Raw genomic sequence first — 15236 nt, 5'->3', positions numbered from 1 at the left:
CCATTTCTCTCTGTCCTATCCAACAATGACGACATCAGTAACAACAACAGTAATAACTATAACAACAATAAAAAAACAGCAAGGACAACAAAAGAAAAAAAATTTTTTTAATTAAAATAATAATGATTGAATGCAATTATTACCATCAAATTTCAATATGAAATGTAGGTGGGGGACTATGCACTGTAATCTTAACTCTTTTAACCTACTATATTAATTACAAATAATTTTTTTAAAGTAGGTGAGTTTTTATTGCATTTTTTTATCTTTACTTATTTATTGGATAGAGGCAGCCAGAAAAATTGAGAGGAGAAGGGGAGAGAGACAGAGAGACACTTGCAGCACTGCTTCACCACTCAAAGCTTTCCCCCTGCAGGTGGGGACCAGGGGCTTGAACCCGGGTCCTTGTGCACTGTAATATGTGTGCTCAACCAGGTGTGCCACCACCCGGCTTTATTTTAATTAGGAAGATAGAAGAGAGAAACAGAGCACCTGCATTGCCGGGGACAGAACTCAAGACTTCATGCTCAAGAGTCCAATGCTTTATCCACTGTGCCACTTCCAGGACAGTGCATTAGGCTCTTATATTTAGTTTTTACTTTATTTGTCACCAGGTTTATTGCTAGAAGACTGCCCTTGCCTGTGCTATTCCACCACTCCTGGTGAACACCATTTGAATGCATCGATTTAATAGAGGATTAGAGAGGGGATAGGGGAGTGGAGGTAGGAAACACCTGCAGCTCTGCTCCACTACTTCTGAAGCTTCTTCCCCCCTGCAGGTGGGGGCTGGGGGCTTGAATCCAGGTTATATCTGTGCTCTGCCGGGTGAGCCACCACCCAGCTCCTTGAAACTTACCTTTCACAAATATTAGTTAGCCCTCCAAACTTAGTCATTCGCAAATTCAGTAAACATAACTTCACCCAAGAAACCAATACATAGAAAACATATTCTTTCAACAGGATACTAAAAGTTTCCCCTTCAGGACTGATAATGCCTTGTTATTCATCATTTTTCAGTTATAGTTGTTTAGTTGATAATCAAATTCTAACCGTGTGCTCATCTAGTCCACATTTCTTCATTTTGACCAAAGGACATATTTCTGTCAAATATGCTCTGATGAAATCTAATTGCATAAGTTTTTTTTTTTTTTTTTTGTCTCCAAGGTTATTGCCAGGGCTCGGTGCCTGCACCATGAATCCACTGCTCCTGGAGACCATTTTTTCCCTTTTGTTACCCTGGTGGTTTTATCATTGTTGTGGTTATTATTATCGCTGTCATTGATGTCGTTGTTGTTGGATAGGACAGAGAGAAATAGAGAGAGGAGGGGAAGACAGAGAGGGGGAGAGAAAGACACACACCTGCAGACCCACTTCACCACTTGTGAATGGACTCCCCTGCAGGTGGGGAACCGGGGGCTCCTACCGGGATCCCTCCGCTGGCCACTGTGCTTTGTGCCACGTGCACTTAGCCCACTGTGCTACCATCCGACCCCCAGTTGCATAAGATTTAAGGTGTTTCTCTGTGTTTCTTGCTCGCTCTCGCTCTCTTTGCTTCCAGGGTTATTGCTGGGGCTCAATGCTGGCACTACGAATGCACTGCTCCTGGAAACCACTATTTCCATTTTATTGGATAGGACTGAGAGAAACTGAGAGGAAAGAAGATAGAGAGGAAGAGAGAAAGATAGACACGTGCAGACCTGTTTCACTGCTTGTGAAGCAACCCCCTGCGAGTGGGGAGCCAGGGGCTCGAACCAGGATCCTTGAGCGGATCCTTGTGCTTTGTACTATGTACACTTAACCTGGTGCACCACCATACTGCCCCCCTCATAAAATTTTCTACTCTCTTCTGTATTCTTTTTTTGTAAGCCATCTGCTACATTTCCTCCTTCTACTTATTCTAGTCAGCAATTTATTTATTTAGTTATTTATTTTTAACAAGAGCACTTGCTTAGCTCTGACTTATGTGGTGTGGGAGATTAAACCTGGGACATTGAAGCCTCAAGAGAGTCTTTTTGCATAACCACTATGCTGTGGTCCCAGAGGTGGCACAGTGATAAAGCTTTGGACTCTCATGCATGAGGTCTGGAGTTTGTCTGGTTCTTTCTCTGTCTTTCTCAGAAATAAATAAAATCTTTAAAAACAAAAACAAAACAAAAAAACCATTATGCTATCTAACCACTGCCCCTAGTTCAGCTTTAATTTCTCTCCAGGACTTTTATGTCCCTGGTTAGTTTCACTCTCTTTTTATTTTTTTATTTATTAATAAGAAAGTTAAGGGGAGATAGAGAAAGAACCAAATATCGCTTTGGTGCATGTGCTTCTGGGGTTTGAACTTAGGACCTCATGCTTGAGAGTTTAATGCCTTATCCACTGTGCCATCTATCACTTTGGTGCATGTGCTTCTGGGGTTTGAATTTAGGACCTCATGCTTGAGAGTTTAATGCCTTATCCACTGTGCCATCTCCCAGCATCTCCCAGACCACATTTGTTTCACTCTGTATTTTTCTCACTTCTAAGGGATTAAGAAAGCATATGTCTTCCTCTACTCCTCCCATAGAACTGAACATATATTCTTTTTTTTTTTCCCCCCTCTAGGGTTATCTCTGGGGCTTGGTGGCTGCACTACAAATCCAGTCTCCTGGAAGCCATTTACTTGCCCTTGTTATTGTTGTCATAGCTGTTGTTGTTGGAGAGGACAGAGAGAAAGAGAGGAGGAAAGACAGACACCTGCAGACCTGCTTCACCGCTTGTGAATTGACCCCCCTGCAGGTGGGGAGCCAGGGGTTCAAACTAGGATCCTTAAGCTGGTCCTTGAGGTTTGCGCCATGTGCACTTAGCCCGTTGCACTACCGCCCAGCCCCCTGAACATATATTCTTTTTGGCTTCAGTTGTTTACCATTTCCTCTTTCTCTCTCTTCCTCTCCCTCTCCCTCCCTCCAAGGCTATCTCAGGGGCTTGGTGCTGGCACTACAAATCCACATCTCTTAGTGGCCATTTTTTCTTTTTTCTTTTCTTTTTTTGGGTAAGACAGAGAAATTGAGAGGGAAAGGAAAGATAGAAAGGGAGAGAGAAAGAGAGACACCCATAGACCTGCTTCACGGCTTATGAAGCATCCCCCCGCTGCAAGTGGGGAGCCAGTGGGGAGTCGGGGGCTCAAACCAAGATCCTTGAGTGGGTCCTTGCACTCCATACTATGTGCACTTTCCTTTTCTCTCTTTGCATTCACTATCACAGTTTTTGGAAAAGCAGTTCCCACTTTATGTCATTAGGATTTTTCATCTTTTTCCTTTACTTGCTGTGATTTTTCTTTCTCCCTGTAAATACTCCCTCCCCCTCAGTATTGAAGTACTCAGTCTCTGCTACACCGCACCTACTTTTCTCATACTGTTTTTCAGACTTCTACTTTTTTTTTTTGTCTTGGTGTCCCTTGTCTTTCATATTACTTGTGTTTTTTACTGTTCTTCCTTCTCTCTTCCCCAATATAATTATTTCTCAGGATTTAATCTCTTTTCTATCTTTGTACCTTTGTTTCTCGGACAGTCTTCGACTCCCATGATTTCACTATTTTTATCTCTTAACTCTGGCCTGAGCTTTTGACCAAAACACATTTCTGACCTTATCACTTTACTGCTCAGATACCTTTGAAATAATTTAAAATCTTTCTGACTGGGTCTCTAATTCTCTCTCTCTCCCCCTTCCTCTACCACCATGGTGGTTTGTTGGTTCACTAGCATACCAGAGTCTTTATTTGACCAGATCACTGTTCACTTCTGGCATGTGGTGGTACTGGAGGTTGAAACTGGGACCTCAGAGTCTCAGGCATGAAAGTCTTTTGCATAACCACTATATTCTCTCTCCAGTCCACTAGGCTCTTTGTAAGAGTGCTTCTGTAAGCTGTTTCTTCTGTCAGAAATGACCTCCCTACAGTATTAGTCTACTAAAATCCTAGCTATTAATCAAGACCCAGCCTCTATATCTACTTCTTCTCAGTGTCCTCAGTTGGAGTTAATAGTTGCTTACTCTGCCCAAACACAACATTGCATCAGTTTCCCCTAGCATTTAATTTATACCTTATGTGTTAGTTACAGGATCTCTTTACATATCTAAGTCCTTTTTAAAAAAAATTTATTTTCCCTTTTGTTGCCCTTGTTGTCTTTTTATTGTTGTTATAGTTATTGTTGTTATTGATGTTTTCGTTGTTAGGACAGAGAGAAATGAAGAGAGGAGGGGAAGACGGGGTCGGGGAGAGAAAGATAGACACCTGCAGACTTGTTTCACCACCAGCTGGGGGCTCGAACTGGGATCCTTATGCTGGTCCTTGAGCTTTGCACCACGTGCATTTAACCTGCTGCGCTACCACCTGACTCACTAAGTCCTTTTTAGAATAGTGGGCCACATAGTTCAAGAACGATACTGTTACCATCTAGTGCAGCCATAGTCATGGAAGGTGCTTTATAAATAAGTAACAGTTGATTAAAAAAGCAAGTACAATATCCTAGCATTGTAGAGGGACTGCCTTCTCAGTCCCATCTCTGTCAAATAGTGGTTTATTTTATGTCTCCAAAGTCTCACCTTTTCCAGCATGTTATATAAATGAATCAGTCTTGTGAGTTCACTCAGAAGAATGTATTGAAAGTCTTCCAGGCTGGTGCCTGTTGCAGACTTTGTTTCTTTCTTGCTGAGCAGTGTTCTATTAGCGTATTTTGCAGTAAATATCTCTAATCACAGAGAATCAAATCCTCATTACTTTCCATTTATATACCTGTCTGTGATAAAGTTTAATTTCTAAAGTTGCCACAATGAGAGTAGCAATAAAATAGAACTATTACAATGCTATATTGTAGCAAGTTATGTGAATATGATCTTCCTCTCTTAGAATACCTTACTGCATGTAACATTTCCAGATTGCTGTTAACCATAGGCAGTGAAGTGACACATACTAATATATTCTAGAAAGACCTGTGTAGCATTTTTTGATAAGCAACATTAACACCTTCCCCAAGTACATTCAAAAAAATTTAGTTTTTGTAATGTATATTTTTCTTTGAAACCATCATCATGGCTACAGATTAAGAGATGAATGTTATTGTCACTTTGCTCTAGAACTGATTTTCCCATTAGGGAAGACTTTTTTATTATCTTTATTTATTTGTTGGATAAAGACAGCCAGATATCAAGAGGGAAGAGGGTGATAGGGAGAGAAACACCTGCAGCGCTGTTTCACCACTGCAACACTGCTTCACCACCCTGCAGGTGGGCACCGGGGGCTCAAACCTGAGTTGTGCATACTGTAATCTGTGTGCTCAACCAGGTATGCCACCACCTGGCCACGGGAATACTTTTTAGATAAAGATGAACGCATTTTATTTTGTTTGGACAACTGATATGTTATACTTACAGATCCTAATTTCTTTTTGTTTTTTCCCTTTTGCTGACTTTTTTTTTAAAATTTTTGTTGTGGTTATTATTATTGTCATTTTTACTGTTGTAGTTATTATTGTTATTTTTATTGTTGTGGATATTATTGTTGTTATTGATGTCATTGTTGTTGGCTAGGACAGAGAGAAATGGAGAGAGGAGGGGAAGACGGGGAGAGAAAGACAACTGCAAACCTGCTTCACCATTTGTGAAGCAACCCCCCTGCTGATGGGGAGCCGGTTTCCTTGCCCGGTCCTTGTGCTTCGCACCATGTGCACTTAACCTACTGCGCTACTGCCCAGCCCCCTATCTTGATTTCTTTATCCTGATTAGAGTCAGGAAAGGTAACTCTTTATCATTTTTTTTTTTTTGAGAACTTGACATGGATTTTTTTCCCCCTCAGTTCTGTTGTGGAGACAAAATAAAAAGCAATTTAGTAGTGACTAAGCTTTTATCTTATTTAAAATAAAGAGGAGGGCTGGCAAAATAGCTTACTTGAACAGTGCACTGCTTTGCTGTGTTGGTGACCCAGGTTGGAACTCAACCCCCACTATATTGAAGGACGCTGTGGTGCTGGGGTATCATGCAGCCCCCAACTCACCCCTTGTTTTGTCTGAAAAAACTAGCATAGTGAGTGAAGTCCCTGAGACTAACAAATTAAAGAAGGAAGAGCACAAGGAAAGGAAATGAAGGCCAGGATTTAAAACTTCAGTATCTGTTTTTACCCAGTGATGATACATGCATAACTGAACTTGTCACCTCTCCTGAACTATCCAATTGAAATACGTTGTCTCCCCTAGCATATGGTCAGTGATTCTACCAATCATTCTTTCATGTTAGAAGATTGGGAGAGGACTTCTATTATCCAATAGGTAGAACCAGCACATGTTTAAGATTCCCCCTACCTCACCCAGTCCCCTGAGGAAAAAAAATGAGTATTTGATGTTCTGTTTATGGAGAATTCTTGGACTTTTTGGAATTTTGTATCTTTTATATTTTTACTTTGTTGAGGGGAAGACACTGTAGCCAGAGAAAAGCTTAGAACTTTCATTTGTGAGATGAGAAATTGTACCTATGTGTTAATAACTGTACTGTAAACCATTAGCTCCCCCAGTAAAATGATAAAAATGAATAGATAAATAAGTAAAAAGAAAGTAAGTTTCGAACCATAGTCTGAGAGGTACTGCAGTGGGTAAGGCATTAGGCTCTCAAGCATGAGTTTCTGAGTTCAATCCCCAGCAACACATGTACTAGATTGATGTTTGATTCTTTCTCTCCCTCTCCTGCCTTTCTAATAAATGATATATATTTTTTAAATTAAAAAATAAAAAAGAAAGTTTAGAGCCTTCAACAGTTTTAGTTCAGTAATTTTCAACACTTTCTCTTTCCTTATCTAATTACTATTGAATGGCTTGCATGTGATCCTTTCAAAGCTTGCTTTTAGGTTTTATTAAAATGGGTTTGGATGAGGCCAGGTGGTGGTGGGCCTGGTTAGCACACACATTACAGTGCACAAGGACTCAGATTCAAGCACTTGGTCCCCACCTAAAAGGAGGAAAGCTTCATGAATGGCGAAGCAGGGATGCAGATTTCTCTGTCTCTCTCCCTCTATCTCTCCCCTCTCAATTTCTGTTTTTTGGACGACATTCAGGGTCCGCTTTGGCTCTATTTTAGATGTAAACCTTTCTGAGAATTCTTCCCAGTACTTAACATATTAATGGAGCATCTCCACTGTGACTGTTGGGAACTTGAACTGTTTGCATCCTGATGTGGGCAATGGTGATTGTTCACTCTGCGTGCACAAGACAGTATTTGGGGCTTAGCCTGTTAAGAGAGCTTAGCCTTTTAGAGCATAGAAGTTGCTTGACCAAAGCTCCAGAGGCTGTGGGTTCACTCCTTGGCAAAACCTTATGCTAAAACTGAGCCAGTGCTCTAGTCTCTCCCCACCTTACCCCCATTCTGACTTTCTCATAGTAAATAAAAATTTAAAGTCATTGTTCAATGAAAGACTTAGGGGATCCCTCTCCATATTCCCCAGAGCTCCTTCCCTATTCAGCCCCTTTTACTTTGATACCCTGTGCTTTGAATTTTCACCACTTTGGCCTCCCCAGATCCTGAACTCAAGTCTTAGTGAAATTTCTAGATTAGTTTGGGTTTCTCTTATTTGTGTTGAGGGCTAGAAGCTTTCTAGGCAGTATGCTTGAGCACTTGTAGGGCTCAGCTCATTTGTTCAGTCATCTCAGAAGCACTGTTCTGTATTGCCCTTTGGCGTTTTTTTTAAATTACTTTTTAAGATTTTTACTTACTTTCCCTTTTTGTTGCCCTTGTTTTTTATTGTTGTTTTAGTTATTGTTGTTGTTATTGATGCCATCGTTGTTGGATAGGACAGAGAGAAATGGAGAGAGGAGGGGAAGACAGAAGGGGGAGAGAAAGACACCTGCAGACCTGCTTCACCGCCTGTGAAGCGACTCCCCTGCAGGTGGAGAGCCAGTCGCTGCGCTACCACCCGACTCCTGGCCCTTTGGCTTTCTAGTTGTTTAGGCAGGAGAAATCTGGCTCCTCTTAACCATCGTAGTCGAAAGTAGAAGTCTCTGTTTTTTATCATCTTGTTTTATCATATGTTTTTCCTCCCCTTTCTATACAACATATATTCTGTGGTGGTGCTGGGAAATTGAACCTGAGAGCTTTGGTGTCTCAAGTATGAAAGTCTTTTTGCATAGCTATTATACTAACTCTCCAGCCAGACCTTACGGTTTTAAGTTAAACTTTTTTTTATCCACTGTGCCACTTCGCTTCTTGGGCCACTGGTTAGTATATTTTAACAAAAGATACGATTCTTCTAAACTGCCTCTTAGACTGAGAACTATTGTGGTTACCAAGGGGGGAAGCACAAGACTTTGGTGAAGGGTGTGGTGACTTGCACACACCATGTATAGGTGTGGATTATAGCTCTGAAAACTTACAACTCTGCAAAACACTATTAAATTACTAATATAAAATCTTAAGGAAAAAAGCCCTCCACCAACTATTACATTTTTCACAAAATCTGAAGCAGACTGGTTGCTATTCTTTTAAACACATTCAGTTGCTTCACTTATATTCCACATGTAAGTGAAACCATCTGAGAATAACCTTTCACCTTTCATTTCACTTTGTATAATCCTCTCTAATTGCAAGCATTGTATCCTACATGATACAATATCATTTGTTAAAAAATATTTAATTTATTCCCTTTTGTTGCCTTTGTTGTAGTTATTCTTGTCATTGTTGTTGGATAGAACTGAGAGAAATGGAGAGAGGAGGAGAGAAAGATAGACATCTGCAGACCTGCTTCACCACTTAAGCGACTCCCCTGCAGGTGGGGAGCCAGGGGCTTGAACCGGGATCCTTATATTGATCCTCGCATTTTGCACCACCCGTGCTTAACCTGCTGCACTATGCCCGACTCCCACAGTATCGTTTTTAATAGCAGAGTAATATTCTACTGAATATCACATTTTTAGACACCTAGCTTGAATTCATATTTTAACTATGAATAGTGCAGCTATGAACACAGGTGGATATCCTTTCAATTAGTGTTTCTGTGTCCTTTGGATATATGCCTAGAAGTGGTATTGCTGAATCATAAGATATTTCCATGTTAATTTAAGGAATCTTCAAATGTTTCCACACCAACAGTGTACCAGTTCCTTTTTCTCACATCCTCACCAGCATGATTTCCAGACTTGAAATGTAAAAGCCTTTCTCACAAGTGTGAGGTGTTATCTTATTGTTTTAATTTACATTTCTGTAACATGTGGAGTGTTTTTTTCACATGTCTGTGACCTATCTGTATGTTTCTGTTTTCTTCTTTTTTTTGCCTCCAGTTGTGGAGGCTTGGGGCTGGCACTACAAATCTATCTCTCCTGGCGGTCCTTTCCCCCTCCGCCATTTCAGTAGGACACAGAGAAATTGAAAGGGGAAGGGAAGACAGAGAGGGATGCTTGTGAAGCATCCCCACTACAAGTGGGGAGTGGGGGCTTGAACCCAAGTTCTTAAGCAGGTCCTTCTGCATAGTACTATATGCAGTTAACTGGGTGCACCACCACCTAGCCTGGCTACCTGGCCCTTGCTATTAGTATGTCTTTAGAGAAGCATCTACTCAGACTTATTGCCCACTTTTTTATTGGATTTTGAGCATTTTTTTGTTACTGAGTTTTATGGTGTTTTTTTCTTTATTGAAGGGTTTGACGGTTTACAGTTGACAGTAAAATACAGTAGTTTGTGCATGTGTAGCATTTCTCAGTTTTCCACATAACAGTCTAGCCCCACCCCCCACACACAGGTCCTTCTCTGCCATCGTGTTCCACCCCAGAGTCTTTTACTTTGGTGCAATACACCAAGAATTGTATGATTTCTTTACATATTTTCAATATCAATGTCTTATTACATGTGTGATGTGCAGACATCTTCTCTCCATTACTAAATTGCCTTTTTATCCTTGTGGTTTTATTTCAATATATATATAGGTTTTTTAACTTGATGTAATCTCAATTGTTTATTCTTTAGTTTCATCAGTGGAGTTGAGTCTCCCAGTATGTCCCTGATCTTAAGGTGCTCAAGTGTTTCACCTGTTTTCTTCTATGCATTTTATAGTTCCATGTATAGCATCCATGACTTTAATCCACCTTGAATTAAATTTGGTGATGGTCTGATTTTATTTTATTTATTTATTTTTTTAACCAGAGCACTGCTCAGCTCTGGCTTATGGTGGTGTGGGGAATTGAACCTGGGACTTGAGAGCCTCAGGCATGAAAGTCTCTTTGCATAACCATTATGCTATACCCCCACCCTTTTTTTTTTTTTTTTTAAGATTTCTTTCACAAGTAATAGATAGATTGAGAGGAAGAGAAGCCAGAGTAGCAGTATAGCACAAGTGGTCCCACAGATCTTCATGCACCTGTCCACTGTGCCACGTCCCAGATATATATTATTAAATCATAACTAAGCAGCTAGACACTTTATTTTTAGTAATGTAATACATTGATTATGTTCCCCCTAATGTTGAACCCTTTTCACATTTCGGGTATAAACTGTGCATGATTATGAAGTGTCATTCCTCAGAAATGCCATTTGTTTATTTAAAAGATTTTTCTATTGATATTTATGCTTTCTAGTTAGATTCATCTAGAGTTTCTAAGTCTTTTGGTATGAGGGTTTTGTGAACACTATAGAATGAGATCGGTGTCTTTCTGTTTTTTTCTCTTAGTTTTCAGATACATATGTATATATGTTTGTATACATATGTATGTATTTTTTTTAGTACATTTTGTGTGTGTGTGTGTGTGTGTGTGTGTGTGTGTGTGTGTGTGTGTGTAGCTTAGGGAAACTATAAAATAGTACATCTCTACACACAGGACACCATTTGTAAGCTTGGGTCGTTCCCCAAACCACCCTAAGGTTCAGTCATTCATTAGAAACATTCATAGGTGGGGGTCAGGTGGTGACGCAGCAGGTTAAATTCACGTGGCGCATCACGTGGCATAAAGCACAAGGACCGGTATAAGGATCCCCACCTGTAGGATAATTGCTTCACGGATGGTGAATCAGGTCTACAGGTGTCTTATCTTTCTCTCCTCCTCTCTATCTTCCCCATCTCTCTTCATTTCTCTGTCATATCCAACAACGACAACATTAGTCGCAACAATGATAACTACAACAACGGGAGTCGGGTGGTAGCGCAGCAGGTTAAGTGCAGGTGGCGCAAAGCGCAAGGATCGGCATAAGGATCCTGGTTGGAGCCCCCGGATGCCCACCTGCAGGGGAGTTGCTTCACAAGCGGTGAAGCAGGTCTGCAGGTGTGTGTCTTTCTCTCCCCCTCTCTGTCTTCCCCTCCTCTCTCCATTTCTCTCTGTCCTATCCAACAATGATGACATCAATAACAACAACAATAATAACTACAACAATAAAAACAACAAGGGTAACAAAAGGGAAAATAAATATTAAAAATAATAAATAAGTATTAAAAAAAGAAAACATTCATAGGTCTTGCTAAAAGCTACTTTTGTGATTCATGGTTATGGTTTACTACAGAAAATGGATACAGGTTAAGATTAGCCAAAGAAAGAGACACATAGTACATAGTCCAGGAAAATTATGAGCACAGTTTCTCCTATTTTCTCCTTTGTAGTCAGGTTGTTTTATTTCTGTCCTGGTCTCAACATATGACAATATGTAGAGACTACTACTGCCAGCCAGGAAAATACCCCCAACTTTATTATCTAAGGTTTTTATTAGTGTTATTTATTTTTTTAAATAAATAAAGTCACTTGACTTTTATTTAATTCCCTTTTGTTGCCCTTGTTGTATTAGTGTTATTTTGTATAGTCAGGATTGCTTAATTGTTCATGTGGAACTACGTTGGCTGCGGAGTTGATGCAGTAGGGAGAACATAAGAGCATGTTTGTTGCATGACTGAGGTTCACGTATGGTACATGAAGCACAGTTTTCTGGTGTATCTATCTTATTTTATTTATTACCACCAGGGTTATTGCTGAGGCTTGGTGCCTACACCACACACCCACCACTCTTGGTGGCCAGTTTATTATTTTTTCTTTTTCTTTTCTTACTAGATAGGACAGAAACTGAGAGGGTAGTGGGAGATAGGGAGAAATAGATACCTGCAGACCTGCTTCACCGTTCATGAAGCTTCCTCTCTGCAGGTGGGAGTGGAAGCTTGAACCCAGGTCCTTGTATTTGGTAGCCTGTATGCTCAACTGGTTATGCTACTGCCTGGCCTCTGTTTCTTTATTTTTAGAGATATCTTAAAATTTTAGAGATATACTCCACCAACCAGCCTGAGCAGTGACATAGTAGATAATGCCCTGGACTCTTAAGCATGAGGTTCTGAGCTCAAACCCTAGCATCTTTTGTGCCAAGGTAATGCCTTGGTTCTCTCTCTTCTCTCCACTTTCTCCCTAATAAGTAAGCAAATCTGGGAGTTGGGGGCGGTAGCGCAGAGCATGAGCGCAAGTGGCACAAAGCGCAGGGACCAGCATAAGGATTCTGGTTTGAGCCCCCTGCTTCCCATCTGCAGGGGAGTCACTTCACGGGGTGAAGCAGGTCTGCAGGTGTCTATCTGGCTCTCCCTCTCTCTGTCTTCCCCTCTTCTCCATTTCTCTGTCCTATTCAACAATAACAACAACAATAATAACTACAACAATAAAACAACAAGGGCAACAAAAGGGAATAAATAGATAAATATTTTTCAAAAATTAAAAAAAATGACTACCTCATCAATGTACCCTGGAACCCTATCTCTCCAGAGCCCTGCCCCACTAGGGACAGATAAACACAGGCTGCGAGTATGGATCAACCTGCCAATGCCCATGTTCAGTGGAGAAGCAATTAGAAAAGCCAGACCTTACACCTTCTATACCCCATAATGATCCTGGGTCCATGTTCCCAGAGGGATAAAGAACAGGAAAGCTTCCAGTGGATGGAGATGGGATATGGAACTCTGGTGGTGGGAAATGTGTGGAATTTTCTTTCTTTTTATTATTATTTTTTTATTATTTTTTCCCCTCCAGGGTTATTGCTGGGCTTGGTGCCTGCACCATGAATCCACTGCTCCTGGAGGCCATCTTTTCCCCCTTTTTGTTGCCCTTGTTGTTGTAGCCTTGTTGTGGTCATTATTATTGCCATTGTTGATGTTGTTCGTTGTTGGACAGGACAGAGAGAAATGGAGAGAGGAGGGGAAGACAGAGGGGGAGAGAAAGATAGACACCTGCAGACCTGCTTCACCACCTGTGAAGCGATTCCCCTGCAGGTGGGGAGCTGGGGGCTCAAACTGGGATCCTTACGCCAGTCCCTGCGCTTTGCGCCACATGCACTTAACCCACTGTGCCACGACCCCCAAATGTGTGGAATTTTATCTCCCTTATCCTATGGTTTTGTTGATATTTTCTGTTTTTTATTTTATAAATAAATTTAATTTTTTTAAATGACTACTTTTTATTTAACTTTATTTAAATGAAACTGTTCTTTTCATTTTTTAAAGAATAAAGGTTCTCTTCAGTTTGAAGACAAATGGGATTTCATGCGTCCAATTGTTTTGAAGCTTTTACGCCAAGAATCTGTTACAAAACAACAGTGGTTTGATCTATTTTCGTAAGTAATCCATTATTTTCTGCTAACATAAAGGAAATTTTATTGATGTATTAAAAAAAAAAAAAAAAACTTGTGCAAATTTACCATACTAAAATTTCAGAAATCCAGCTTCATACCTCTAAGTGTGTATACATAATCATTACCCACCACAAGGGTCTAGTGACATCATCAAACTATCAGTTTGACTCCTCCACTTGTTCTTCCACTCCTGTTCTCTTTTCCCTCCAATAATCACTGTATTTTTCACAGAACCTAAGAGTTTTTTGTTTTGCTAGTTTGTACTGCACTAACTACATTCCACATGAGTGAAATCATCCTGTAAATCTTTTTCTGTTTTATTTCTCAGCATAGTTAACTCAACTTCCATTCCATCACTGATCCATTTCTACATTTGTATCAAGTAGTTACTCCAGATGGTCAGTTTATCTGTTTTAAATGATCACTAGTGTGTTGGGGGTCCCCAAGACTGGTTCAGAGATTTGCATGGAGGACTTAAAATACCAAATAGATAATGTTTATAGCAAAAGGTTACAGAACATAGGGAAAAGCATATAGGGTTAAGTCCTAGTGAAAACCGGATACAAACATACAACAATACTTTTCTAGTGGTGTCAGACAGAGCACACTTAATTTTCTTAGTGATGAGTATGATGAATTGTTATAATGTTGTCTACCAGTTACCAGCTTCCAGGGTTTGGTTGGGACTAGTCATTATGAAATTGTGTCTGGTCTGTACCAAAATTCCAGACTCTTAGAGCACATGTTTAAAGTAAACTACATGTGTATAGTTAAAATATGAATTCTTGAGTGGTGGAGCTGGCTTAATGGTTATGCAAAAGTTTCATGCCAAAGGCTCTGAAATCCCAGGTTTAATTTCTGGCACCACCATAAACCAGAACTGAGCAGTCCTTTGCTTTCTTTCTATCTCTCTTTTGCTCATTAAAATAAAATAAAATAAAATAAAATATGCTCACAAGACACATTCTTATTTTAGGAAAAAATATTAATTTATTCTATATGAGAGACACCAGAACACTACTTGAGCATGTGCAGTGCTGGAGATCAAACCTAGGTTTTATGAAACAAGTGAACCTGCTGAGACACTACTACTACCACAACTACTTCTCTTCATCTTCCTCCTGTTACCACTGGGGCCTGGTGCTAGCACTCCCGGTGGCTTCCTCTCTCTCTCTCTTTCTTTCTTCCTATTGTATTTCTATTTTGATAGGACAGAGAAACTGAGAAGGGAAGAGAAAGTAGAGGGGGAGGGAGAAAGATAGACACCTACAGATCTGCTTCACTGCTTGTGAAGCATCCCCCTTCAGGTGGGGAGCAGGGGCTCAAACCTAGGTCCCTGTGTATGGTTCAACCAGCTGTGCCACTGCCCAGTTGTCTGAGACACTTGATGGGGAATTTTTTTTTTTTTTTAGTTGATACCTCTACTTTTATTTATTTATTTATTTTTAGATTTTTATTTTTATTCCCTTTTGTTGCCCTTGTTGCTTTATTGTTGTAATTATTATTGTTGTCTGTCTTCATTGTTGGATAGGACAGAGAGAAATGGAGAGAGGAGGAGAGAAAGATAGACACCTGCAAACCTACTTCACCACTTGTGAAGCGGGCTTGAACCGGGATCCTTATGCCAGCCCTTGCGCTTTGCGCCACATGCG

General features: G+C 40.4%; 1 protein-coding gene across 1 annotated transcript in view; it reads left to right on the top strand.

Annotated features, from left to right (window-relative positions):
* Window positions 1-15236, top strand: part of CUL5 (cullin 5) — an 84742-nt gene that overhangs the window by 3436 nt on the left and 66070 nt on the right. The window contains exon 2 of the mRNA XM_016184923.2: window positions 13457-13566. Within this exon, the coding sequence (XP_016040409.1) occupies window positions 13457-13566 (110 nt within the window). The remainder of the gene's footprint in view (window positions 1-13456; window positions 13567-15236) is intronic.

The sequence above is a fragment of the Erinaceus europaeus genome, chromosome 20 (genome assembly GCF_950295315.1).
Source record: "Erinaceus europaeus chromosome 20, mEriEur2.1, whole genome shotgun sequence".
Taxonomy (NCBI): domain Eukaryota; kingdom Metazoa; phylum Chordata; class Mammalia; order Eulipotyphla; family Erinaceidae; genus Erinaceus; species Erinaceus europaeus.
Note: the sequence above shows the minus strand (reverse complement) of the source record. Positions and strands in the feature narration are given on the sequence as shown.